Genomic DNA, 27,331 nt, shown 5'->3' on the forward strand with positions numbered 1-27,331 from the left:
AGTTATGCTAAAAGAATACAAAGGCTCTTCTCTAAAATTTCCCCCCCCCCCACTTTAGAATTTTACTAATGCTTCCAGAATTTTCATTCTGGAATTTCAAACTCCACTTTCTGTGGGTTTCAAATTTGATGGGTTTCAAATCCTCATCACCTCATCTACTTGTTCATTAATTTTGTCCTGGCCTTGTCCATCATCAGCAACTTCTGATTCTTCCCTTTCTTCCTTCTTATCTTGGTTTTTATCTCTGTTTGACTTCCAAGCATCCAAGTTGTCATCTTTGGCAACAAGTCCACAATCTTCCTAAATGTCAGAGGAAGAAAAAACACAGAATCATTATTCTCAATCAAGAAACTGCTTTCACACAGGTTGATTCTACCTACAGTAGCTCTTAGGCATGTACAATTTCTGCCTGTTGGGCCAATCCCATGGTAAAATCTAGCTGACAGGGTGTCCTTCATGTCTTCAAGAGCAGTCTGACTTGGCCCAGATGGCAGCACTGATGGCCAGTGTGTGAACAGGGGGGTGGGCCACCCTGTGCTGCTGCAGAGTCCCACCCAGCCCCGGACGTCTCCTAAGCAAACAGTTGGAGAAGTTCAGTGGTCAACAGTAGAATCGGCGCATTTGCACTGAGTCTTCTTAACTTCCTTTCTGTAACACATGGAAAGGCCCACATTAGACCATTCTTCCGGCTCTGAATACAATCAAGTATGAAAGATGGAAGAGGAAAAAAAGAGAAAAAAGGGATGAAAGAAAGAAGAAGAAAAACAAAGACAGATAAGGAAGAGCAGTAAATTACAGGGAGTGGTAGCTGGTGGGAAGAATGCCTCATCTCAACCTGGGGACTAGAGGATGGGGGGAGTCTTTTAATTACCTCATCCATTCCTGGTCCTGTTTCTTCAGTTTTACTGTCTTCTTCCTCCTCATCTTCCTCCTCCTCATCATCACCCCAAAGCCGCTCATCTAGTTTGTCAGCTTCCTCGCCATTCAGATCACCCATCTGTTTATCCAGGTCTCCGCCCTCACTGTCTGATTTCCCATCATCCTCTTCTGAAAGGGAAGGCACTGAGCTTAGTGAAGCAAATCCCCAAACTGAGAGGTCTGTGTGTGCAGAAGAGGCATGGACCCACTCCCTGGCAAATTCCCCACCTGAGATTGTGTTTCTACACTATACAGGCAGATGTCTTTAGATCTGCTGAAGTAGTCCTACTGTGTTTTACAAATGATTTGAAGGGAAAAAAAAAGTCTGTAATGTGTGATATTAGCAAACAGAAGGGTGGTAGGATAGCTGTCAGGGTATCTACTTCTGGTGCTGCGGGGAATATTCGTTATGGGACTCAGTAACTTCACTGGGTTTTGGTTTTTTAATCTGTGAAATGAAAAAGTTAAACTATAGGATTTCCAAGGTTCCTCCCCATCTCCAACACACTATACACTTCTATTTTATCCAACATTTAACATCATGTGTCTAACTCAATCAGAATTTTCTTGCCATTGTTTTTGTTCAGTGTCTGCTGTGTCAAAGATTAGATTCTTATGCTGCTTAGGAAATGTGTACTTTTCTACTCTACAGTCAACTTTCATTTCTGCAAGATCTTTGCTTACAGTGACACAGGATATCTCAAATTAAGCTCTAGACAGAAATTTAGGGCAATAACAATTATGGAACAAACATGACAGGTGATGATGTCACGTAAGAAATCACATTCTCAAACAATTTGTAATGAGAGGGGAATGTTCATAGGTTAAATGAAAAAAGCAGACTACAGTGGCGCCTGGGTGGCTCAGCTGGTTAAGCATCCAACTCTTGAATTCGCTGAGGTCATGATCTCAGGATTATGAGATCAAGCCCTGCATCAGGTTCTATGCTGGGCATGTAGCTTAAGATTCTCTATTTCCCTCTCTAAAGAAAATGATTAAAAAAGCAGACTATGAAACTATTACGGTGCGTGTCTGCGTGTGTGTTTCTGTATGCAATATATGGAAAAAAATAAACTCAAATTTATTAAGTTGTTTGGGTGGTAAGCCTAAGGGCTATCTATTTCACACCTGTACTCTTGTTCCAAATCACCTCTAACAAATGTCTACTATTTTGGTAAGTTTTTTTTAAGATACTACCCTGACCAATTTACTTTTGAGCTGAGAGCCAAGCTCTATTAGGGGTATCTCTCCTTGCTTTTTCAGGCTTCCCTGAAGGGGAAGTAACCGCATCGAGCCCATGAGGCAGCCAAAATACCAGTCAACATCTCAGTTCACTCAGAAGAATCTCCAGAACTGACCACAGACTTCTGCCTCAGTGGACACAGGGATGAAGCGTGCATATGCTGCTGCTTTCATCTGTAGTTATGAGAGTAATAAACTTGTTCCAGAAGATTATAACAGGCTCCTTATTGGGAACATGGAATTTCCTACATAAAATATTTCTTACAAACGAGAATGAAGGGACAGAGAATCGCAAACCTTGTTCTTCAAGCTCCCCATCATGCATTTTCCCTTCAAAGTCTTCTGACATCTCAATGGCATTATCCTCGCCCTTAATGTCTGATTTTGAGTCAGGATCCTCTTTATCCTTTTCTTGACCTTTCTGAAATGTATCTTCTGCCTATATCAAAAAGCATTATACAAAAAAATAAACACTGTAACTTCGCTAATGTTTATTTTACTCTAAATAAAATATAAATATTTAAATGCCAACATTAACAGCATGAAGTTATCTCTGGGGAGAGAAAAAAGCAGAACCAACAGGGATAACCACGCACACAATAATTTCTGGTTTGCTTTAATATGTCTGTAATTTCCAGTTTTACTGTACTGGAATTAGAGAATATAGGATTTTGTTAAAGGTTTCTCCATGTGAATTGTTTAAAAAAAAAAATCCAGACATATTTAAAAGAATATGCATTCTTTAAAAAAAGGAATGAATTCTTAAGAAGGAGGATAAAAAAAATTCAGTCTTATTATCCACATCTTTAATATTTTTATCACTTGGTCGCTCATACATAGTAACTGAATGTAATTTTGTTTACCTTTCCTTAAACTATATATTCCTATATACTCTAGGTGATATTTGGGGCAGAAGATTCATGACTGTCTTATTACGGTTGGATTAAATAAAAACATAATAAAATCCCATTATAAGAATCTAAGCAAAAGAGAAAAAGTAAGTTTCCCCAGCACCACTATGCTCCATAACTCCCAAAGAAATTAGCCTCAGTGACTTTCTGATCCATCTTTTATCCATGAATACACCTAGGCAATCTGTAGCAATAGCTGTCTCCCAACATTTTATGAAACAATGATCCTTTTTTGTTTAAAAAAGGATTTTTACAATCTGCTTTACTTTTTTTTTTTTTAAAGACTTCCCAATTAATTTCTACACCCAATGTGGACCTCAAACTGATGACCCTGAGGTCAAAGGTTGTATGTTCTACTGATTAAGCCAGCCAGGCACCCCTGCTTTTCTTTTTTTAAATTAAAAAATGTCCCACAGATAAATTTAAATGTATCAACATGGAAACCTATCTCATTCTGTCTAATTAACTTACAGCACTGTTCTGCATAGATGGTATCATAATTTATACAATTTCCTCCTGATAAATATTTGGATCTTTTCACAATTTTCACTGTTACAAATAACGCTCTAAGGAACATCCTTGTACAAAAAAAAAAAAAAAAAAAAAACTCTGTCCTACACCCATTTATCTTTGACCTTATTTTCATTTCTATCAGAAAATATGGAATTCCTAGGTCAAAGAATACACATAATTAAAATTTATTAGATACTGCAAATTGTTCTGATAGCTTTTATCCCATTTAATGTTTTGTGCTTTGGATTGCACTTTCCTATTAAGTTTATAATTTTTTTTGCTTTAATTTTTTTCCATGAGGAAAGTACTGTTGACGAAGTTAAATTTGAGAAATTTAACCAAAAAAATGCATGTGTATTAAACAGAGCTCTACCACATCAACACTAGCATAACTCTCTTGGTTATTCTTTCCAGTTTTCCCTTCAAAGGATGAAAAGTTGAAATTGGTTTGTCCCTTTATTTGTAATAGCTATAACCATACCTTAAATAAAAACTTATGGTCTGCTTTAGACTTTTAGAATATAGGTGCTAAAAAGAAACTCCATTATCTCTTATTTCTTGAAGTCACAGTTGATAAATCTAAATGACTAATAACAGTATGTAAAAAACAAAACAAACAAACAAACAAAAAACAACACTCCCAAATGAGACAGGCATTTAAAAAAGGAACACAACAATCTTAGCCCAAAGCATCTATTTCAAAAACATTTTTTATTCCAACCAAAAGAGGATATAGATTAAAAATTTTCAACAGGTCTTAAAGACAAATAATAAAACATCTTAATAGCAAACACTGGCATTATTATTTAATGCCCCTGTTACCTAAAATAGTCCTTTTTTTTACCCTTAAGTGAGCCACTACCAAAATTACTTTAGAAAAATCATCAGTAAAGATCTCCCCATTTAAAATAAAAATTTCTAAGTCATTTCCCTCTTGAATTATAGCCATAACTAATGACTGAGCTGCAAAGTTCCTTTCTGTAGTCTTTGGGCTTTTTATTTGTAGTAAGCTTTTGTATTCTTAGGGCTCCATGAATCACAGTTTGAAAACTATTAACCTAGCAAGAAAAAAAAAATTCGTGTAAAACTTAATATTGAAAAGAAAGGAAGAAGGGAGTGAGTTTCTGTAAACTGTATCCATGCTTCAGGCATGTGAAAACGTACCTGTTCTTCATTTTCTATCTGGTCACTCACATCTTTCATGCCCTCGCCTTCCCCAAGTCCACCTCCTTCATAGTCATGGAACTCAGTTGCTCCCTCTCCTGCTGAATCTTCCATGAATTCTTTGGGCAGGCAAAATCCCTTGAAAATAAGAGTGAACAACTAGGTATAAAAGCAATAAAAGACAGAAAAAAAAATTGTTTTAGCTTTTCTCTAGCTCAGCATTTTTAATCTGATGGAAATACATCCAGTAGACCTTTGATATTCTTTTCTTTCTTGCTGATAACAGTTATTATGCAGGTTCAAAGCTTGACATCAGATTTAACATGTAAGGTTTTGAGTTTATAGAGGCCCTCTGGTGTGTAGTAATTTCATTTGGCAAGACAAAAATCTGAGTGAATTATATACTAGAATAATATTTCGGAGCAAGTCACTGAGCAAGGGTAGAACCTCTCAGTATCTAAATCCCAAAGGGATTTCATCCTTCTTTATTTACTTCTCAAATTAGTAAGCCTGAGAAGAAAGAGAGGAGGGATAGAAGACTTATAATCCTGGAGGTACAGTAACTAGAAGCAGATGACACAGTGGGAGATTTCATTTTTACTTGAAAAACTGAAGAAAATTTGGTGTGATGCACAAGTAAAATGTTATTTTTAATATAAAAAAATGCCTCCCTCTCAACTCTTGAGGTAAAACTGTCACTCTTGGTATATGTGCACATCCAGCATTTTCTGCCAAGGCACCTGGAATGGCATGGAATCAAGAGTCAAGAACAAGATGAGACAAAGAAACACATGTGAAGGTTAAGAAAGCAGTGTTTTGTGTTGGAAAATAGTTTGCAAAGGAAAATCAACTACTAGCATGTGGGACAAAAATGAACAGAAAAACAAGTAGAAGGTATGTGCTATGGTGAGTGCTGTGAAGTGTGCAAACCTGGCGATTCATAGACCTGTACACCTGGGGCTAATAGTACATTATATGTTAATAAAAAAATAAAAAAAATTTTAAAAGCCTGGGAAACCCCAGGCTACTAATGGGCTGGAGTACTTGGTACTGGCTGCCTGAGCATGCTTCACTTGAACAGTCCTTACCTCCTGGGCGAGCTCTGTGAAGACCTGGGCAAGCACAGAGAGCAGTTTTGCAGTGCTACGGTGAGTCGCCAAAGACATGGTCAGGAAGAAGAGGACGATGTCTGAGTATCTGGAAAGCATGGGCACTAGACGCACCAACAAGCAGCAGGACTGGCTGAAGAACTGCGGGCGAAAGAGCACAAGGCCTGTCACAGCACGTAACGGGTACTGGGTTCTCTCGGGTAATACCGATGTTCTGCAACCGGACAGCAACAATCGTTGCACAACACCATGAACGTACCAAACGCCCCTAAAGGTAAGATTTATGTATATCACACACACACACACACACACACACACACACACACACCCCCCTCTGCTCTCTGGTATTTCTTCCTTGTTCACACAAAACCTCACAAAAGTACACTTTAAATTCTGTCACTTAAGCTTAATTTAGTTAACAAGGTTTTTTGTTTTCGTTTTTAAAAATGTTTATAAACGAATTCTATTCGGAATCAAAGCTGGCACCGGAGGCAAGGCTACAAACTTACAATGTCCTACAAAATAAGTTGCTCCTCTGGACTATTATGGACACAGCAACTGCCCCTCTGCTGGTTGTGAAGGGAATGGTATTTGCAGGGTGTGGCCATTCAGCCTTAGCTGAAGTAGCAGCACCCACATTAACATAAAGTACCCAGGACTGTGCGGTTGGGGATGAAAGAATTCCAAGACAACAGATACTCTGGATGGCTGGCATTTTTTGCGTCTAAGCATCTTACTACTATAACCCTTAGCTAGCAAGGCCTAAGCTTTTCAGTTTGTCAGTGACGTTTACATGCATAAAGAAATCAAATTCTTAGGATTTTTGCCACAAACGCCTGCTCTGGGACCACCCACATGGAGCAAAGCAAAACCCACCCTGCCCTTGGTCGGACCGCTCTAGACAGCAAGAAGCTTATAAAGAACCATTGGTTACCGGGTGCTTTGCTGCTGTGCCATCCTCACCATATGATTTCAGCCTCTCCAACAGCTCAGAGACAGCAGAAATTATTTTCTGCACATGCAGAGCACTCACGTCGGCCCATAGGTCATCCTCTAAGAGTTTTGTTAGATGTCCCGACTGCAGTCTCTCAAAGCCTGGTGCCTCTTTCATTCACAGAAAAGAAAGACATGATGAATAACACAAAATAAACCCTTTCATCTCCATTCATCCAGTCATTCCTAACACTGGTCCTTAAATATCTAGCCACAAAAATAAATTTAAAAAGTAAATCAAGGGGCGCCTGGGTGGCTCAGTGGGTTAAAGCCTCTGCCTTCAGCTCAGGTCATGATCCCAGGGTACTGGATTGAGCCCCGCATAGGGCTCTCTGTTCAGTGGGGAGCCTGCTTCCTCTACTCTCTCTTTCTCTGCCTACCTCTCTGCCTACCTGTGATCTCTGTCAAATAAACAAATACAATCTTTAAAAAAAAAAAAGTAAATCAAGTATAAAAACAGTGGAAAAACTTTTTTTGCCTGATTTCAGACATACCATTCTCTTCTGGTGGTCTTGTTTGGTCAGTGTTCTCCTCTGTCTTTTTACTGTTTCTTTCTGCTAAGTTCTGGATGGCACAAAGAATGGCCCGGATGGCAGTTTCCACTTGCTCTGAAAAATCTTCCACAAATCCTTCCTCCAACATCTGGTTTCCTAGTAAGTAACATGGTGAGAAACAAACAAAAACTCCAATCATTTGCTGCAGTGCTTCTGGAAATCATTAACAATCCTCATTTGTTACTTTTACGAACGGCCACCTGTTAAGCACCGACTGTGGGTGAGCCACCAGGTCAAACTGCTGAACACAAAGATGAAGAAGACCTATTCCTCGTCTAGATAAACCTACAAGAGTTTATCATCTTTCATTGAAGATTTTACTGGAAGAATAAAAAATATGAAACTAGTTAGGATAGTGTGTACAAACACCAACTTGGTCCAAATATCAGTGCTACAAAGTGACACGATCAATTCAGAGGCAAGGTCCTCAAAGAAATGGGGCAGCAAGAGTTAGGAGCTGTGGGTTCCAGCCACACCTGCCTGCCTTAGAACCCTGCACAGATGTGTCTGGAAAAAACATAAAGTATTTTTAGGATACTCTAGACGTAAATCTACAAGACATCACTCCTACACTGGGCTCTGGCTCCCTTGTCGCATGACAGTCCTTACCGCTTTGGCTGCCTAAAGCAAGTAGATGTGTCTTCCAGGTAGTAAAGTCATCTGTGGCTTTATTGATTTCTCCTCTTAAATATTCCAGGCTCTCAACTAATGCCATTTTTTGGTCTGTTTGCTCAACCTCCATCCCTGGAATAATGAACAAGGACTCCAGGCCTTGCAAATGAAGTGACATCTGGGACAGGCAACTCAGCCCAGAAGAGCAAACTTCAAAATCCTTCCTGCAACAACAGAAATGCCACAATGTTGAGAGGAAGGGGCTACACCCTCCCTCCAACCACTAAAATGTAAGAAGGGGAAAATTCACTATATCTCAAGATTCATAGCTACACATTTGCCACAAAGAACCAAGAAGGTCCATGGAAAAACAGACAACTGAAGCAAAATCCCTTTTATCACTTTATTCCATTACTAAACTCCAAGCAAGCACCCGAGCACACCGAGGGACAGTAAAGACATAAACACACTCACCAAGAATGAAAGAGAGTCTCACAAGACTGCTGCCTGATTCTGTCAACATCAGCTTTCACTGTTTTAATGGTTTTCAGCATTTCTGTTAATCTCACAGTTGACTGTTGCCAAAGCTGGTCCTGCTTCCGCATCCGGCAACCAGAGGGCAGCTGATTTTGAGGTACAGGGGATGGGTAACTCAATTCTGATGGGATGAGGTCCTGTACTGCTCCGGAAGGCTGACCCTGTGCCTGGGCCTCACGTTGGCCGGGAGTTGGCCCTGCACTGGGGCAGCACTGGAGGAACCAGGACAGCTGCTCAAGCAGGATCTGGCTCTGCATGGCCAGGTGCTGCAGCCTTTCTGTCCACTGCTGCACACTGCCCTGAGGAGGGAAGGGCACCGGGTAGACCAGTGGGCCCGTCAGCCTGCCATGAATCTCCTGCACGCAGCCAAGGAGGTTCCTGTACCGAGAAATCCAGGGGGAAACACGTGGCACCTTAAACTGCATCACCAGGTTTTTTTTAAACAGTTAACTTCATTTATTTCTGAACAAAGAAGGAGATTTTTCACATAATTAAAAAGAGGATCCCCCAGGTTAAGAAGTCTGTTAAAATCCCTTTTAAAATACTTCAACACATCTTTCTGAAGACTGAAAGAAGTGTCTTCAGTCTTTCTCAAGTGTCAAAACTCACTGCTTATCACCTAACCCCTTACAGCTTTTTCACACCCAACAAAGTCACGCCACTGCAATGATTTCAACCATTATTAAGAAAAAAAAGTCTTTAACGGTAGTATACTTTGTTAGATAAACTCTTATGAGTAGAGCAGAAAACAGCTATAGTCAAAGTGATTAAAAAGTCTAGAAATACTACCTTTGGGTTAACAGTCCATTCAACAAACCATGACAGCTTTCCTTCCTGTCCTCATCTTTAAAATACCTATTTCCACTGAGGAGCATCCATATATGACACTCAGCAACCTGCAACTCTGTGACCCAAAAAACCTAATGAATGAAAGCAGTCTCAGATACGATCTGTGCCCAGAGACCGATGCTGCGGTACTATAAATACAATCCTGTCACACAGCCCGAGGGACTGTCATCCACAAACCCCCTTCTATCCTGACCCAGGTACACTTCAGCCATGGCAACTGCTTCTGTCTAATTTGGCTCCGGATTCATTCCCCGGGGCCCTTCTCCTAAGAGGTGCTGCCAGAACCACGGAGCAGAAGCGTATCACCAAAAGCAGGACTAAGAGCCAAGAGAAACTCCACCTGCATCTCTGGGCCTCAAATTTCATTTCACAGTTGAGAGCTCACTCACACGATTCTTCCTAACTCGTACCACAAACCCAACTAACTAGTTAGCAGATACCTGAGGAGGACCCACTGCTCAGTCAGTGTGGTCAGGGAGCGCCGCTGTCGGATAAGCATCTTCATCAAATGTGCCGAGAAGCCTTTGCACCGCTCAACATTGCTCATGCCCATCTCCTGGCAGGGGAAGAAGGAAGCATGCCAAGGGTGTTGCTAGCAAACACCAGCACTCGTGCAGGTGTCACTAAAAAGCCAGTTCATCCAATACTCTCTGGGGCAAGTGCCCCTTGCTTAGACAAGCTTTGCGTATATACTGCAGTCTAAAAGCAACACATTCATCTTTTTGAGCAGTGCTTCTCAAATTATGTTTCCACAGATCACTGATCTGTTAAACCTAGGAACTAGAGTTAACACACTCAAAATTAGTGGTCTTTTCTCAATTCACAAAGGGAAAAGGACCTGAAGAGGACACTCTCAAGTTGAAGCTTTTCCTACATAACTTTTCTTAAGCATTTGGTCTTGTTGGCAAATATAAGTAACAGAATTTATGACAAAATGCTCTGATTAAACAGAAAATTACACTGATTTACACTATAAGCTTAATGATACTCTGCAGAAAGCTCAGTCACTTTCAGTAATGGGCTCTGATCAACTGCCAAGACCGGAGAATGTTGCTCTGGAGGAACAAAACAGGAACTTTCCCCGGCCCTGCAACTCGGTGGTTCCATCACCTACCTTGGCAGGAGCTGCTAAGGCTGCACTAAGCCTGGCATGCCGTGCAAGAGAGCGGAAGAAGTATTTCTGGCATCCCTCCCATGACGATGAGATTTCTGTAAGCAGCCTGGAAAGTAACTCCGCATGATTTATTTAATTAAAATCACTATTTCCTACCCCAGATCCTGAAGACTCAGAGACCATTATTATCTAGTCACAACCAAAAGTCAAGAGTGTGAACAGATTTATTTCTGTGTGGTCGCAGTCAGGCACTCATCAGTCCTCTCTGCAAAGGCTGTATTACATGCTTAGCACTGAAGCACAGTGGGGAAATAAACTGTGATGTCAATATAGTTTCCTTAATGAAAACTTCATAACTGTCTTAGGAATGGAAGCTAAGGGTCATAAATCCTGATGCTTACAGGGGCTAGGAAGATAATATGATTGAGTAAGGACAGCCAAGCACAAAATGGTAAATGCCAGTGACAGAGGACCTCAACGTGGAAGAAGAAAAGCAAGACCACAGTGATCTGGTAAGCATGTGTCCTGTCAAAAGGAGGGAGCTACAGTTTAACTTCTGACTACATGGGAGAGTAAACCCACTTGGCTGAACCTTCCTGAAAAACTGAAATCCAGAATATTTAGGTAAAATTTCTACTTTTGGGGTGTCTGGCTGGCTCAAAAGAGCATGCAACACTTGATCTCAAGGTTGTGAGTCTAAGTTCCATACTGGGTATAGAGATTACTTAAATAAATAAAACTTAAAAAAAATTCTACTTTTTACAATGTTGTGTTGAATTAAAATTTAAAGCACTGAGAGGACCACTGAGCAAACAAAATACAAAGGTACGCATACCCAGCTCATGCCAATCATCGTTTACAACCACCTCTGCCATAGTTAATGAACACAGAAACAGAACACAGAAACGGCTCTGCCTCAAAGTTTAAATTTAGGTCATGATCCGAGGGCCCTGGGATGGAGTCCTGCATTTGGCTCCCTGCTCAGTATGGAACCTGCTTCCCCCTCTACCCTTCCCCTCTGCTTGCGATCTCTTTCTTCCTCTCTTAAATAAATAACATCTTAAAAAATAAAAAATCAAATGAAAGGAACAAAAAAATAATGGGAGAGGTGAATACAGGAGGAAAGGAAAAGACACTTTAAAAAAGGGGGGGGGGCTTTTGCCTTCGGCTCTGGTCATGATCTCAGAGTCCAGGGACTGGGTCCCACATTGGGCTCCCTGCTCAGCAGAGAGTCTGCTTCACCCTCTCACTCCTCCTCTCTGCTCTCACTCTCCTTCTCCCTCTCTCTTGCTCAAATAAATAAATAAATAAATAATCTTAAAAAAAAAAAAAAGTGGGGGGTGCTGGCTGGCTCAGTTGGTAGAGCATGCAACTCTTGATCTCAGAGTCATGAGTTCAAGCCCCATGTTGGGTGTGGGGCCTGAGAAAGGGAGGGAGGGAAGGAGGGAGGGAGGAAGACGAAAAGCAAAAAAATTCTCTTTTACCGAATGCTCACCACATGCCAAATCCCAAACCAGGCACTATTTTAAATGTTACCTGTATAGCAACGCTAGGAAAGAGGGATTCTATCCCCATTTTGGCAAATAAGGACATGGAGGCTTAAATGACTTGTTCTAGTTATAATTCAAAAAACAAACCTAGAATCAGCCTCCTGAGTGCTGCTGACTATAGACAATGCACTCTGGATATCTAATGGGTGAAGATGAAGCATCTCTTGAGGGTTTTTTGAACGGGCCCAGGCAACACCTTTGCGATATGACAAACCTAGGAAATAAAAAGCATGTGTTTTAGAAACTCAGAAGAGAATGACTGTGCCATCACCCACCTCCCCCGTGTGCCAGTCCCACCACCACTGCTACACAAAATGAAGTCCTTGGAACAGCACTCGGAGCTTGTTAGATAGCAGGCTATGAGGCCCCGCCCTGCACCTACTAAAACAACTACTGCGCTCAACGAGATTCCCCGAGTCATCTGTACACACACTAGGGTTTGAGACATGTTGCTCGGCAAGCTATGTTGGAAGGGTGGGTGCTGTACAACATATGGTGATGAAAATGAATCACAGTTTCTGAGAAACCTCATTACAAAACTGTGACAATATTTGGGAATCACAAATGGTTCATTAGAGGAATTTCATATGTGACTGAACTCTCAGAATGGCATTTTAAAACCTGGCCTACCACCTTCTGTTTCCCACCATCTCGACTATCTCTAGAAAATTCCCCCAAATTACCCAAGTTGTTTTCCTCCCTAATAACTGGTCATCATTCTGCATCAGGTTTCAAGCGAGAACCTTACCAGTTTTTGCAAGGTGTTGAAAGAGGTCTGCTAAAGCTCGCTGCTTCCGCAGGAGAATGTGCTTGGCTTCTGACCGTTGCTTTTCCTTCTCTGCCCAGGGCTCCACCTTTAGGCTCTGCAGCTCACTCACATAGGAAATGACTTCACCTGAGGAGAAAATGGGGCAGTACTGAAATCTCAAGGGCTTATTCACGTGTTAAAACTAATACTCAAGGGGCTCCTGGGTGGCTCAGTGGGTTAAGCCTCTGCCTTCGGCTCAGGTCATGATCTCAGGGTCCTGGGATCGAGCCGCATCGGGCTCTCTGCTCAGGAGGAAGCCTGCTTCCTCCTCTCTCTCTCTGCCTGCCTCTCTGCCTACTTGTGATCTCTGTCTGTCAAATAAATAAATAAAATCTTTAATAAAAAACAAACATACCTAATACTCAAGACCCAGGACTTTGTGGGAAATAAGAACTAGGTGACATTCATCTTTAAGGCTCTGATAACTAGCACAGTCCCTAGCATTTTGTAAATTGTAAACTAAAGGAATCAAGATGCATGGAAATAAAAACTGATGGGTTACCTCTCTTTCAACAGTAAACAACCCAAATAAAAGTAGTTTTTCTTTAGAGGTTTATAATCAATCAGGCAAAAAGCAGTTGTTATGTGCAGCAATTTATACTAAGAATTTAAATCATCTGAGATAAATTTCCCATAAATATGATACATACTGAGGTCCTATCCTCTACTAGTTAGTAGATGTTCCTTTACTCTGCTCAACTCCAGAAGGGCCAATTTCTAGCTCCTTGGAGAGGCTCAAAGAGGTCTAGTCATTTTCTAAAGTCTATTCAGCTCGAGTGGACTAGAAGAGAAGATATGAACCCTGGCCAAAACCACTCTGAAGCCCAGGTTCTTCCTCCAGCACCACACTGCCTTGCTGAGGACTCACGGGTACCTGTACCATGAGGCTGCTGCCCGCCTGCCACAGGCAGCATTATGGGCTGTGTCCCCCCAGATTCATGTTATAATAGTCCTAACCCCCAGCGCCTCAGAATGTGACTGTATTTGGAGACAAGGCCTTTAAAGAGGTAATTAAAGAAAGGTGAGGCCATGTGCATGGGCCCTAATCCAATTCCTTAACAAAGAGTAGGACACGAGAGACCATGTGAAGACAAAGAAGGAAAACAGACATCTACCAGTCAAGGAGAGAAGAAACCAAACCTGTGAATACTTTGATTTTGTATGTTTAGCCTCAGAACTGCACGGAAATTAATTTCTCTTGTTTAAGCCACCCAATATGTGATACTTGCTAAGGGAGCCCTAGCAAACTAACACAGGCAGTCTAGCCTTTTAGGAGCGAGCAAGTGGACTACATACCATTACACGGACACTGCAGGAGGTTAGAGAATTCTTTGCATCACAAAGTGAGTGAGTGCCTTTTCCGGAAGATGCATGTGGAAACTTTTGCTTACCCTGATCATCAGGCTCAGGTGGGCAAGGTCATCATGAGAATGGATACTATTTCTAACAAGTTTTAAAAAATAAAGAGCTCCCTGAGATCAGACTGTAGCCTCAATGAAGACAGTCAGTCTCACTCTGACACCACACTCACTGGGGGTGAATAGGGGTGGGGACAGTGGTGAAAGGCCACCAAAACCTCAATCTAATAAGTTCTGGAACTCCTTCCCCAGCCATTGCTGTTAGACTACAGAGCCTCAGCTTCCCTGTGTGAGGACGGCCAGGGAGATGAAATTGCTCTGTCTCTCCATGGTGAAGAGAGCAAGAAGAAAACTGTGGATGAATCTTCTCCTTTAACTCAAGGGAGACATTCTGAGAGGTAGGGACAGTTTAGATTCTGGGAAATTCATCTCTCCAGCCAGCAAGAGAGGATACAGACAAGCATTAACACAGAAAATGGCGAAACACAGCAATAGTTTACACGAAAGGAAGACAAGATGAAAATTAAGACAGCCTGTGTGGTCTCAGCTGGCTCCTGCATCTTGGCTCTGTTTTTAGCCCATTTGTTTATTCAATTAACTGCTCAACACTATTCAAGAGATCAAAAAAGGGCTTATGTAACAAATTCCCACCCTCCTGGGGCACTGGGGAAAAGAGAGGGAGCAGACCCCACCCTTTGCTCCTGGCTGTTGGCACCCACCAGTGAAGTGATCGAGGCCCTCCACCAGGTGAGGCAGGCAGCTTTCCTTCATGAAGGTCAGGCACATCTTCCTCATTCGTTTCATGAGCTTTGGCAAGCGACGCAGCAGCTCTCCCTCCGAGGGGAAAGGAGCACTCTGACTCTGTTCTGGAATCACAGCCTGTGAGACAGAGCACAAATAAGATATGGGCACCAAGTTTATTTTCTTTTGATTATATTCATCAGCTCACTGTTTTCTGTCACGCTGATCAAAAATTCTGATTTGCTATTGGTGATAACCTAGAAGTTTCAAGGATTCCTCCCTGTGGTTAGCATGAGTAGCTCCCCGATGATCCCAGAGCACCTTATATCTAAGGATTTGATGCGGGAACAGATGTCCTGTAACAGACCTGCTTACCCAAGGTCTCCACAACTGTTACCACATTTTCTGGAATTTTGCAAGCCAACGCTTAACTACTGGTACTTGAAATTGGCCATGGTGAGAGAAATAATAGCCCAGTCATCAGCAACCACTACAATCAACAAATCACTACACACATTCGCTCCCTGTGTAGCATGTGGTAGCCCAAAGACAGCTTCTGTGGCACATTCCTCAACTGATGCTTTAAGTCTTCTGTTATAGGTAGATCCAATGTCCACAGGTATGCACAGTACTTATTTCCCATAGGTGACATTAAACTTTCAGCACCAGAATCAAAGCTTTTTTGCCTTATTATGCAGCAGTGGCGGGCAGATATACAAATACTATATTTTGTCCAAAGACCAAGATTTCAAGGCATTCCCTTGCTTAGTTCTAGGGCCACTCCTTACAGAGAAAGCACAGATTTCCCCTACCGGCCCAGGAGTAAGCAAACACTATCTCCCAAGGTATACCTGTGCAGCTGCCGGCTGGGCTAACAGGGTCTCCCTCAGTGCCTTGTTCAGACTCTGAATGGGGGATGCCTCACTAATGGCTGTTGGCCGCGACAAAAAATCAGGCTGTTCCTCCTTGTCACTCTCCACCAAGGATGACCGGCAAGGTTCACTCAGGACAGCTTCAAATTTCTTCATGAATTTAAAGAGGGTCCTGGCCCCACGGAATGACAGATGAGGAGGGAAAAATGGGTGGAAAGTGAGGAAATGTAAAAATGGCACAATGCATACACACATAATAACCTGTACTTTCTATATACATGAACTCCTTCGATACTCATAACCATCCTGTTTGTTTTTAAGGGAAAATAGGGCAGATATTGTCATCTCCCTTTTCTAGAAGAAAAAACTGAAGCCAGGAATGGAGGAATAACTTCACTCATGGTGAAACAGCTAGTAGGTGACAGAAGACTCAAACCTTCTATAGTGCTTAGCCTGCTTTGTCTCAAAGCACACCAATTCCTCTTGCATGTAGACTTTGCTTTGGGTGGTAGGGGTGCTGTGGAAAAGCCACACCAAAACAACCTAATGCTTCATAATAAGTTCAAGGCAACATTAAGTCAGGCCACATTAACAACGTAGTCTTGCTACCTACCATACAAAAATTCTGAGCTTTGGTCACCCCCAATTTTTTCTTTTAAGTAGGGCTTGAACTCATGACCTTGAACCAACTTCTGACCCTGAGATCAAGACCTGAGCTGAGATCAAGAGTTGAACACTTAACCAACTGAGCCACCAAGTTACCCGTCACCCCCAGTTTTTAAAAAACGAATTACCTGTGTGTCTTTTCCACAGACTGTTTAATGGACCAGAAACTGACATCATTCCATTTGGATATTTTAACAAATTCCTGTAAGATACATGAAGATCAAGAAATAGCTTTATAAAGCTGGTGTCACTATGTTTCTTTCGAAATCATCTCTATGCTAAAGACCAGAGCCCACTCCATCCCAAATACCAGACTGTGTGCCAGTAAACAAGTAAAAGTTTAAAAAAGGAACCACATATTTGTCACAAAGCAATGAAAAAAGAGTGCTGTCACTATCAACAGGTCAGCTGATATGTATTCCATTTGTTGGTTCCACAACTACTGAGAGTTATCAAAAGACAGGGTCCTCCTTTCCCCCAGGGCACCTGGGTAACACTCAACACTAACTGGCACCCCCTGAGGTGGAAAATGGGCAAGAGCAGGGGAGGGAGCACTAACAGACGTATGTGGCAATCCTTCTGAGGACCCTTCAACAGGGCCCACTCCACTAACCCCTCACACACTTGGACAGGTCAGTCATGGAGGCAGTGCTGCAAAACATGAATCTTGCCATCGTATTTGGCAATTGCAGTGCACGTCTCTATTTCCCAGAGCCCCCTGCCTCATAGTTAAATGTATAAAAGAACAGAACTAAAAACAATTTGCTGATTTTGTTCTCCCAAGAGTGATCATGACAGTTGTTCATCTTACTTTAAGTTCTTTTTCAAGGGGGGAACGAAGTTCCACAATTTTGGCTTGGACTCGGTCAAAGAATTGCTTGTAATAATGGTACAGATTCCACAGAACACTGCAAAGTGAATCTGGAAGAAACGAAAAGAAACAAAAACACCATGCTTGCCACATGTGCTACTTGCTGCACCCATGGGCTCCACATTTTAGCAACACCACTTCCTCATTGCCTTGAGGCCCTGAGATTACAGCCCTGAGATGACAGCACAACATTTCGCAGGCAGATTATTTAACAGCTCAACGGGGAGCTAAGTCTAGCAGTTCCCAGAGATGCAGGCAGGCTGTCAACACTACCCCATTTTTTCATTTTAGATTTTTGTTCTTAAAGACCATGTATTCAGACGTTTCACTAAACACAATTTCAAATCCTTTCTCGGAATCTTATTGTAAAGTAAGCAGAAACTGAGCCTGTTTTAAAAGATGGCGTAAAAGGCTCACCCTGACTGCTCATTCACAATCTAGAGCCCTAGTTTCATTTCATCCAAACAGATGTGGTCAGGGACAGTAATTAACAGCATTTTAGGTGCAGTTACTCGACATGGAACACAGCTCTCATTAGATCCAAGAATCTAATTATGGCCTGGTCCAAGCAAAAGCTTAGCAGGACACCTAACACTGTCTAAATAGAAAGATCTGCATCTTCAACACACCGATATCCGAGATCTGCATTTGGCAACTGACCTCTGGCAGAGTCCGCTAGCCAGGGGTTCATTTATAACCAGTTTGTACTTTAATGTTGTTCTCTGTGTCTAACGTGTATCACTTTAAAGTAAAAGATGATTAAAAGTGTCTCATTTAAAACCTGGTATGCAGGGGCGCCTGGGTGGCTCAGTCAGTTAAGCATCTGACTCTTGGTTTCAGTTCAGGTCATGATCTCATTGCTTGTGGGATCGAGCCCCCATGACACCCCACACTCAGTGTGGAGTCTGCTTGAGGGTCTCTGTCTCTGCCCCCACCCCCCCCCACATGCTCTCACTCACTCTCTCAAATAAACAAATAAAATCTTTCTAAATAAGTAAATAAATAAAACCTGGTATTCAACAAGATACCTACTCATGGAGAATTCAAAGCCTAATCCATTTAAACAGTGCACTGTAAAAGTATATATGTGAAACCAAGAAATGTAATCAAGCAGTAAAACACTGTCTGAATGTAGACCATGATCTCAAGTTCTTCTATTTTTTTCCCCCAAGAGTGGAAAATGGACTTCTCCATAGGAGAGCTAAAATACATTAATATTTGAAATTAAAGGTATAACAGTACCAGAATGCAGTCCAAAGAATAAATCAAGTTAATTATATTTTAATGAACTAAATCTAAGAATGTCAATTGAATTATGATCTATTAAATATATTATTTCCTCTTAAGTAAAACTGCTCAAGAGTTAATCAGTATGAATCATCTTGGAGCTATGCAACTTTTTAAAAAAATACAAATTATTGGGGCATCTGGGTGGCTCAGTGGGTTAAGCCTCTGCCTTCAGCTCAGGTCAAGATCTCAGGGTCCTGGGATAGAGCCCCGCCCACATCAGGCTCCCTGCTCTGCAGGGAGCCTGCTTCCCCAACCCCTGGCTCTCTGCCTACCTGTGATCTCTGTCAAATAAATAAATAAAACTTAAAAAAATATATATAAATTACCAATTTTAAGTGCTGCCAGCTATAATAACTTTGTTTTAACAGGTATTTTTATTTGCTTTTTTCATGTAATTATTTTATTGTGCTTTGCATCTCCAGACAGTTTTCCCACATTTGGACAGAATGTTTAAGAGGTTTTAAACTTAGTAACTTATGAAAAGGGTAAAATAAAATTTTCTTGAGTGTAACTTGGAATAATTTAAGGGACATTTTATATACTTTTAAAAATCAGAACTTAATTGGGATGCCAGATTAATAGCAATTTGCATCTTTAATTTTCCAGATAATCTACAGGTTAGTGTTTGATAAATGATTTTTTAAAGCAAATATGAATATTCTGTTAATTTATAATTTATTAATGTGTTATTACTGTAACTAAAAATGTTATAGAGACTTTTAAATTCAGTCTTGCATAGAAAGACATGTATTAAGCAAAATTATGTGAATAAATATTGCCACAAAATTTTTTTTTAAAAGTATGTACCAAAAAAATACACATACACACACACACACACACACACACACCCCTCCCTCCTTACCCTTTCCTTCAACTTGAGGCATCAACAAGACATGACAATGGAAAACCAGTAACATCTGAAGTCGTACATGGAATTCTCCCAGTGAGGATCCTTCAATAAATGCTTGTAATGTGCTGACCAGCAACATCAGGGTCATCTGTTTGTCATCTTTAGAGATTCAAAGAGGAAACCATATGTACCTGCAACCATCACCCCATATTCATAACATGCACGTAATCTACTCTAGGACACACTGAGGGATAGCAGGCAAGTAGAGACCGCAAAGTGAAATTCTGAAGCAAGGAGGACCACAGGTAAATTCCAAGCTGATATAAACACAGCTGCAGTCAGGAGATGTGTTAAATGCACTCAGAGCAAATTATGAAACTGAATTATAAGGTGTTTGTTTCAAGCATGAAATGAAAACACTTTTAACTCAAGCATGCCAGTTAGTATCTAAGAAATCTTCATTATGACACATCTCTTGGATATACAGAATAAGGAAACTTTATCTTATGACCAGCTTTCTAGAATTTGAACAAGTCACTTAAAACTCTGAGGAATTCCATCAAGTCAAATGACGTATCCCATGTAAAAGCATCAGTGCCAGCAGACATGGGAACAGGTTAAACCCCACACTCTGCAGCACTCTACAATTAGCCTGCAACTTCTAACAATGCAGGAATTGATGGACGGGAGTTACCTTCCTGCTCCTCTGTTTGCTCCTGCATGTGCTTCTCAAGCATCTGGTAGATGGAGAACCAGTGCTTGGTGGACTTCTCGGTATGGCGCTTCATGGTATTATCCAAACTCATAGACCAGCAGCTGGAATGCGAGAGAAGAGGCCGAGCAGTCATTTAAGAAAACCCACTCGAAAGATCTGAAACTACTCAAGCAGAAGCTAAACATTCACTCTTCTCTCCTCCCAAGTGGAGATGGAGAAGACACCTAGTTTGCTGTCTTGGGAAGGTATGCCGTTGTCTGGTCTCTACCGAGATCACTTTAATGCCCTGCTTTTAATTCTGCGATTAATAACTGAAAAGCACATTCTCAGTCTATGCAGACACAAACTATCAAATGTCCCTACAGCATAAATTCAGGAGGGGAAGGGAAGTGACAGATTATGACTTACTTCAGTTCCAGTTTACGCCAACGAATGATCATCTGACTGACTAAATCGAGATGCTTCCGCAGAGAGAGAGCTCTACTGGCATTCTCCTCCCAATCCTAAAAAGCAAAGATAAAATTTACTATGGCCATTACTTAATCCCTTAATCACCACCCGCTCTCAGGAGTATCTTGGATCTTTAGTCTTTGAGTGAAGACCACAGGGCCTCTAAATAACTTTTATGCCAATTTACCAATGAGTTTACATCCAGCGTACCAAGCTTCAAGTTGTTTCTGGTCACCTGACAGAACTTCAGCAAAGCCAAGTTTAGGCAAAAAAGCAAAGGATTTGTGAGCTGAGTCTGAATTGCTATTGTTAGACATGTGACCCCCTCCAAAGTGCAGAGCCCAAATGTGATAATCAGAGAATCACCAGATACTTCAGAGGATGCTGAGAGGACCGAGGGGGGTGATATATGCAGGCACGGGGCTAGTCTGGAAGTCCACCAGGAAGCCTGGGCCAAAGGAGACCTCAGTACCAGTGGACACTGCATCCCACACTTAAGAACAGGGGAGGCAGGTCCTTCACATGCCCCACAAGGCAAAAGCTTCACTTGTAATGATCGGACCCCATGCCAGAAAAACCGAGGAAGCTGATTCCTCTCTCCAATCCAAACTATAACTTTCTGTCCATTTAACAGTAACTCTGCCAAAGATAAATCCTTTTTCAATTGACTACAAACTAAAATGAGAGGAGAGAGAGAATTATCTTACCTGTGCCTTTGCCAGAAGGATCTCTAAGCCATTCAGGAACTTTGAGATGGGACTGGAAAGTGGAAAACTACGAATTCTATCCATTACAACCAGCAGCTGCAGTAAACAGATAGACAGACAGATAGACAGATAGATAAAAGATCTAGGCGTTTCTGTGGGAGTATCATCCAAAGTCACAGGTTACTGAAGAGAGAACTGATGAAAGTTTTATGCAAAGTCCTTGCTTCACAAGCACCTATGAAAACCATGGAGGAAACTTCCAGGCCTGTGGATCTCAGATAAACACTTAACCTGCATTGCTCTTGAAAAAACATGGAGTTTGAGAAGATAATTATTATTATTAAGATTTTTTTTTTAGTAATCTCTACAGCCAATGTGGGGTTTGAACTCACAACCTGGAGTCCAAGAGTCACATATTCTTCTGACTGAGCCAGCCAGGTGCCCCAAGATAATCTCTCTTAACCACTCTCCATTATAAGAATTATTACAAAATTGGCTGAAAACTGTAAGTTAGGTCTGAGTTAAAACCACCAATCTTGAAAAAGCCAGGCCTTTGCTAACAAACAGAGGTATATGAATAAACAGAGTAATAGAGCAGCACTTTAACATGTGAACAGCAAACTCTGACCAACAAATAAAATTAACAGAATCCCAAACATCATTTATACAGTACAAACTGGTATGTCCATCCTGCAGGGCATAGTATCCCACTGAAGTGGGGTTTTGTGAATCTTTGTTAATGTATTGAAATATGCACATGAACATCCCCAGAGATGGCAGAGACCGTATCTTCAAGACTCTCTCCTCACCGGATGCCTACCTGTTCGAGGGCCGGGTGTTCTGGCCATTCCTGCAGCAGCTCACTAACAGCCTCTGAGAAACCTTGAAGCACAGGTTGACAATGCCTTGCTTCTGGGACATTGGGATGCTGGTAGAAATCATAGGGCCCATCGGGCTTCACCATCAAATCTGAGACTGCCTCACCAAAGAGAGTGTTATGGGAGAGGGTGCAGGCCAAAAGTTGGCTGCCCAAGAGTTGATCATTCAGTTCAGCTCCTGGGAAGTTAACAACATCATAGTAAAGTCAGTGAACTCAGCAGGCTGAGCTATCAAGTTACAAAGATGACAAAAACATGCTCAAAAATAATGAACTACTAGAACAAATGAAGATATTTCAAAGCCACTCATGCCCAAAGCAACATGGGCCTAGAGGACTAGGACCGTAATATCAAAAGAGTATCACCAAGTCTGCCAAGCTTCTTGGATATACAGAGGAACTCAGATACTTAGCTGTTATCAAGAGGCTACAGAGCTTGGTTTGATGGATTCAGTTTCCTGGGTTTTGTGGCTGTCTTGGTAGGCAGAAAAGAAATTTAAAGCTTCCTTCCTAATAGCAAGGAAGAACTCATGAGATCATACAGGAAAGTGAATCAAATGAAATTCTCTAAGATTAATTTCTGAGTTCCCAGGTTGCTCCTAGGAATACAGGATATGAAAAGCACTGAAGCTATCAGAGGCAAATCAGAAATAATACTGAGGAACAAAACCATTTAAACTAAGTCTATATCCTTATTTTTTAATCCCTTTACCCCAAAGTATTCAAATGATAAAAATCCACTATTGCAGAATTTTAAAAGAAGTTTTTTTTGAAGTAGCTTGAGTCTCTTAAGCTAAGGAAACTCCCTCTATAAGGAATTTAGCAAAAAACAGGGAGGTAATGATTTTAATTTTTTCAGAAGTAGCAATCACATTTTTTCATTTTCATTTCCCAAGAGTATAACAAAAGTAAACTGTCATACCCATCAGAGGGTAGAAGTGTGTCACAAGAGATGCCCCAGTTTGATAGGAGGACAGAAACAGGCCAAGGTAATGCTTTGTCTCGTGTGGCGGCAGAGTCTGTTGGTACCAGAGGGAACGAGCGAAGTTGAGGCATAGCTGCTGGTGAATCAGCATCACAGCCTGCATCGAGCTCTGGGAGAGGAGGGCGGGGTCTGTGGCTGCTCCCTCTTCTTGTCCATCGGAAGTTCCCTTCTTCTCTTCCAGCGTTGGTTCTACCAGAATATCTGCAAAATCCTGTCAATAACATTAAAGCAATTGAACTACAAAACCAAAATGCAGTTTTAAGCCAAAAGAAAGGTGCAAAGATGGAGCATAAACAATCAAAAAAATGAAGTAGTGACTTACATAAAGATATAGTAAAAACAATTAGATTATAAAACCATTCAAAGGTAACACAGGTGGTAGCAAGGGAAATTATTCCCAAACAAACCCTGTTACCACCACCCAACCTTTTCATGAAGTGGGAACTGCCTTCTGAACTCCCGTTCCTCTTCCTCCTCCTCGCTCAGGGCTGTCCTGGAGTTCCTGCTCCTGTATCTGTAAAGGCTGTTTTCCTGCTCGGCCTTCTCTTGGGCTATGCGTTCCTGTTCATCCCACTCATTGATAATTTCCTGAAAAGTTACACATTTGGAAGGAAACTTATTTGTCTTCGCTGAGGTGCTTCAATGAACAAAGCAAAACTTGTCAGCTCTTAATTTCTCATGATAACAAAAGTACTATGGTTCAAAAACAAGTAAAAGCCAACAACCAAGAAACGCAATCCCAGGTCACAGAGAGAAAGTAAACTGTTTTCAAACTGTTTCTGCAGCAACCCATTTTCTAAACTCCCCCTTACTGTACTGCTACTTTTTCACAGGTGTAAAAACTTGCTACAATAAATGCCACTGGAACTTCCTATCAGGAGTTAATGATGTTTTGTACTTAGGACAGGCTCTGGATAGGCAATGTGGGGGTTGTGATTCAGACTGCACTTGGCTAACAACTCAAGCAGCTGGCTCAGGAGTTCAGGAAAGGGAAACGAGGGCTGGGGGCAGGGTGGTTGCAGGGCACCAATCAGACAAAACTGGGCTATACCTTATCAGACACCTCTTAAATCCCCAGTAACTCTAAGATTTTAAGTCCTTAAGTCGGCAAAAACTATAAATTAAACAATACTCATGAGAATTGAGGAAATGAATATCCACTATTCAGAAAGATAATCTGTATTAAAAACTTAAGTGGTTAATCTTCATCCCAGCAGTTCTGCTTTCTAGAATTTATACCCAAAGACCTAGGTATAAGACTATCTGTGGTGATGGTGGTGGTGACATTTTCCAAGGTAGTAAAAAGACTACAAATATAAATGTCCTATGATAAGAAATTAGTTACATGTCTTAGAGCATATCCATATAAAAAAAAAAAACCTAGGAAGCCATTCAGTATGATGCAGGTAAAGAACACCATAATGATAGAGGAAAGTAATCACTAACTGCTGTTAAGTTTCTAAAGCAAAGTATAAAACAGAATGGACTTTAGTAGTAGTTTGTAGAACTCTAGGAACTTAAAGACCAGGCTCAGAGATCACAGAGGAGACAGAACTGTCTTCAATTAAAGCATGTCCTTTATCTATTACCTATCAGGAAAGTAGTCTAAGACTTTCATTTTAAAAAGAGTTCTGCTAAAAAACAAAAATTTATAAACCACTGGACAAATGACTTAAATTTATAATGTCATAGACATACATGTACAGGTTCATGTATACACAGAAATCTAGAATGGAACGCACCAGTATGTTACCAGTTACACAGCTTTAATTGGTATTAAGTCTTGTTTATATCTATTCTTTTAATTACATAAATTGAGAACAAATTGTTTTCATTGATAAGAGGAAAATAGATTTTCCTAATAAAAGTTGAACTATTACCTAGCCAAAACCGCCATAAATAAAGTCAAAAGATAAACAAAAAACTAGGAGAAAATATTTGCAGTATCACAGATAAAGAGCTAACATCACTATAATTTTTCTAATCTCTTAAAAATTGAGGGACAAACACCCCCCAAAACTGACAGCTGAATAGGAGACAGAAAGGAAGACACTAGATCCCATGCCGAACCATCTGGTCTCTTTCTACACAGAGTATTGCTGATGTTCTGCTTGTGCTCCCAGTTCCCTTCAGAAGTAGGCTGGGGCTGCCCCCCAGAAATGGGCTTACCTGGCACACATGTCTGAAGAGCTGCAGGGCCCTTTGGTCCAGCTCTCCCTTGCACAGCACATGGGAGCGCAGGTAAAGGAGGGCGTTCATCAGCAGCTGCTCTCTGGTGGGGAAAGGTCTCTGGCCCTTGCCTTCCAGCTCCTTTCCTCCTGAGCGCTTGAGGACCAACTTCCCAAGGCCTCGAAGAACCTCCTCTGACTTCACTGAGCATAAAGTGTCTGCATGGGCATAGTAAGTGGGGAAGGCAGGGCCCACCGATGGAAAAGCCAGCAGGGATGCGGTCAGGGTAGCCAGCCTGTCTGCACAGACCACACTGCCGTGGAGTGAAGCGTGTACCTCAGATGCCACCAGCCTCACGCCATGCTGCAACTGCAGGATGGATGCCTGCAGCGGGGCCACAGAGTCTGGGTACAGGGCATAATCCTCGGCCAGCCGCTTACTGAACTGGTGGTGGGACTGCTGCCAGGAAGCCTCCTCCTTCAGAAGGTTCTGGGCCACCTGGGCAGACCGAGGCCCATCCATGCGAAGGGCCTGCAGGAGCCGTGTGAGCAGATCCTGAACAGCAGGGGCCTTGGCAATGCTGGTGACGTAGTGGTGGATCTCCTGCACCAGGGACTCGTAGGCAGGCACCTGGGGTCTGAAGGCCTGCTTCTTTGACAGGCTGCAGATTAAGTTCTCCAGATGATCAATTCTTTGGCGAAGTAGTCTAAAGGCAAATCAACATAATATGCAAATTCTGTCAGGAGGAAAACAGCAAATCTAGACTGAGCCCTTAGCTAGGAAAACAGAATGAAGGCATATCAGCTGCTGAGGAATAATATGAAGAAAATATTGACAATTATAATGTAAACGAGTAATAGAGAGATCATTTATCACACGTCACCCATGGTGTTAAGTAACGCAGATGTGTATTTCATCCAAGTCTAATCACAACTCACTCAAGGAGCTGCTATGATCCTCCTTTCACAGACATGGACTCTAAGGCTCAAAGGCATAAAGTGACCTATTCAAAGTCTAAAGCCAAAGGATAGGAACAGGACTGGAACTCAGACCTACTACACTGCACAGTATTTACCAAGACAGCAAACCCACACAGTGCCTATCATTAGACCCAACTTCTGTCATGCTGAAAATCAGTTCAGTGGTTTCAACCCACCTGGCCCCATGTGAATCCTGCCCTTCCTTTCAGAGTATTAATTTTTCCTGACTATAACCATGGCTTTAGGATCTAACCGCTAATGTAGAGACATGTATTATCACCTCTAACGCTGCAATTACATTGCAAAGATCAACCTAAAAATGTCTTTAAAATAACAACAACAACAAAAAACCAGAAAAACACAATTACTCTGCTGTTACCTGATGTGAGGATGAGAGTGACAGATAATGACTTCATCTTCCATGTCTGTTCCAGTCAGTAGCTGCGATGAGAGGTTTCGGGTCTTCCACTCACACTGTAGCTGGTGTAACTAACAGAAAGGGAAGAAGCTGGTCTGCTGTGCCCAGCTATGACCATGTCCAAGAGGACAATGCCCTGGGGAAGGGCAGAGCAACTGGATGGAAGGAACCTGGGCTCTTGAATGACCCAAAAGCAGGGGCTTTTACTCCATGAACCTGCACCACTCACCTTAGAGCTTCTAGGTAAAAGAAACTATCTTATTCACACCACCGGACTTGACTCTGCTATAGCAGCTTAGTCCTTACCAACTCATATACTAGTTCCATATTTTGAAGAAGGGAAATTACACCACTATCTTTATGTTTTGGCTAGAAGTTCAACTATCAAGGGATACCACTTAATCTAAATCAACTTGATTCTTGAATTTTAGATAAACACCCAAACGTTAAGACCTGAGGAATTCCATATCATATCTAAAGAAATTATTCAAGTCCAAATATTCGAAAC

At 41.6% G+C, this 27,331-nt stretch overlaps 1 protein-coding gene across 4 annotated transcripts in view; it reads right to left on the reverse strand.

Moving 5' to 3' along the window:
• Positions 1-27,331, reverse strand: part of MDN1 (midasin AAA ATPase 1) — a 168,242-nt gene that overhangs the window by 17,366 nt on the left and 123,545 nt on the right. For 2 of the 4 annotated variants that reach the window (XM_032858122.1, XM_032858120.1), the window contains exons 62-87: positions 26,785-26,894; positions 25,426-26,131; positions 23,683-23,844; positions 23,194-23,467; positions 22,215-22,450; positions 21,395-21,490; positions 20,646-20,740; positions 20,217-20,338; positions 19,535-19,681; positions 17,323-17,432; positions 16,640-16,713; positions 15,825-16,017; positions 14,952-15,111; positions 12,815-12,961; positions 12,154-12,280; positions 10,517-10,622; positions 9,843-9,958; positions 8,491-8,931; positions 8,014-8,240; positions 7,345-7,500; positions 6,792-6,961; positions 5,837-5,998; positions 4,749-4,886; positions 2,458-2,599; positions 872-1,047; positions 151-300 (exon numbers count right to left, since the gene is read on the reverse strand). In XM_032858122.1, the coding sequence (XP_032714013.1) occupies positions 151-300; positions 872-1,047; positions 2,458-2,599; positions 4,749-4,886; positions 5,837-5,998; positions 6,792-6,961; positions 7,345-7,500; positions 8,014-8,240; positions 8,491-8,931; positions 9,843-9,958; positions 10,517-10,622; positions 12,154-12,280; positions 12,815-12,961; positions 14,952-15,111; positions 15,825-16,017; positions 16,640-16,713; positions 17,323-17,432; positions 19,535-19,681; positions 20,217-20,338; positions 20,646-20,740; positions 21,395-21,490; positions 22,215-22,450; positions 23,194-23,467; positions 23,683-23,844; positions 25,426-26,131; positions 26,785-26,894 (4,743 nt within the window). The remainder of the gene's footprint in view (positions 1-150; positions 301-871; positions 1,048-2,457; positions 2,600-4,748; positions 4,887-5,836; positions 5,999-6,791; positions 6,962-7,344; positions 7,501-8,013; positions 8,241-8,490; positions 8,932-9,842; positions 9,959-10,516; positions 10,623-12,153; positions 12,281-12,814; positions 12,962-14,951; positions 15,112-15,824; positions 16,018-16,639; positions 16,714-17,322; positions 17,433-19,534; positions 19,682-20,216; positions 20,339-20,645; positions 20,741-21,394; positions 21,491-22,214; positions 22,451-23,193; positions 23,468-23,682; positions 23,845-25,425; positions 26,132-26,784; positions 26,895-27,331) is intronic. The other 2 variants (XM_032858123.1, XM_032858121.1) reach the window with 2 other exon arrangements.

The sequence above is a fragment of the Lontra canadensis genome, unplaced genomic scaffold, assembly GCF_010015895.1.
Source record: "Lontra canadensis isolate GAN:19392208 unplaced genomic scaffold, GSC_riverotter_1.0 scaffold14, whole genome shotgun sequence".
Taxonomy (NCBI): domain Eukaryota; kingdom Metazoa; phylum Chordata; class Mammalia; order Carnivora; family Mustelidae; genus Lontra; species Lontra canadensis.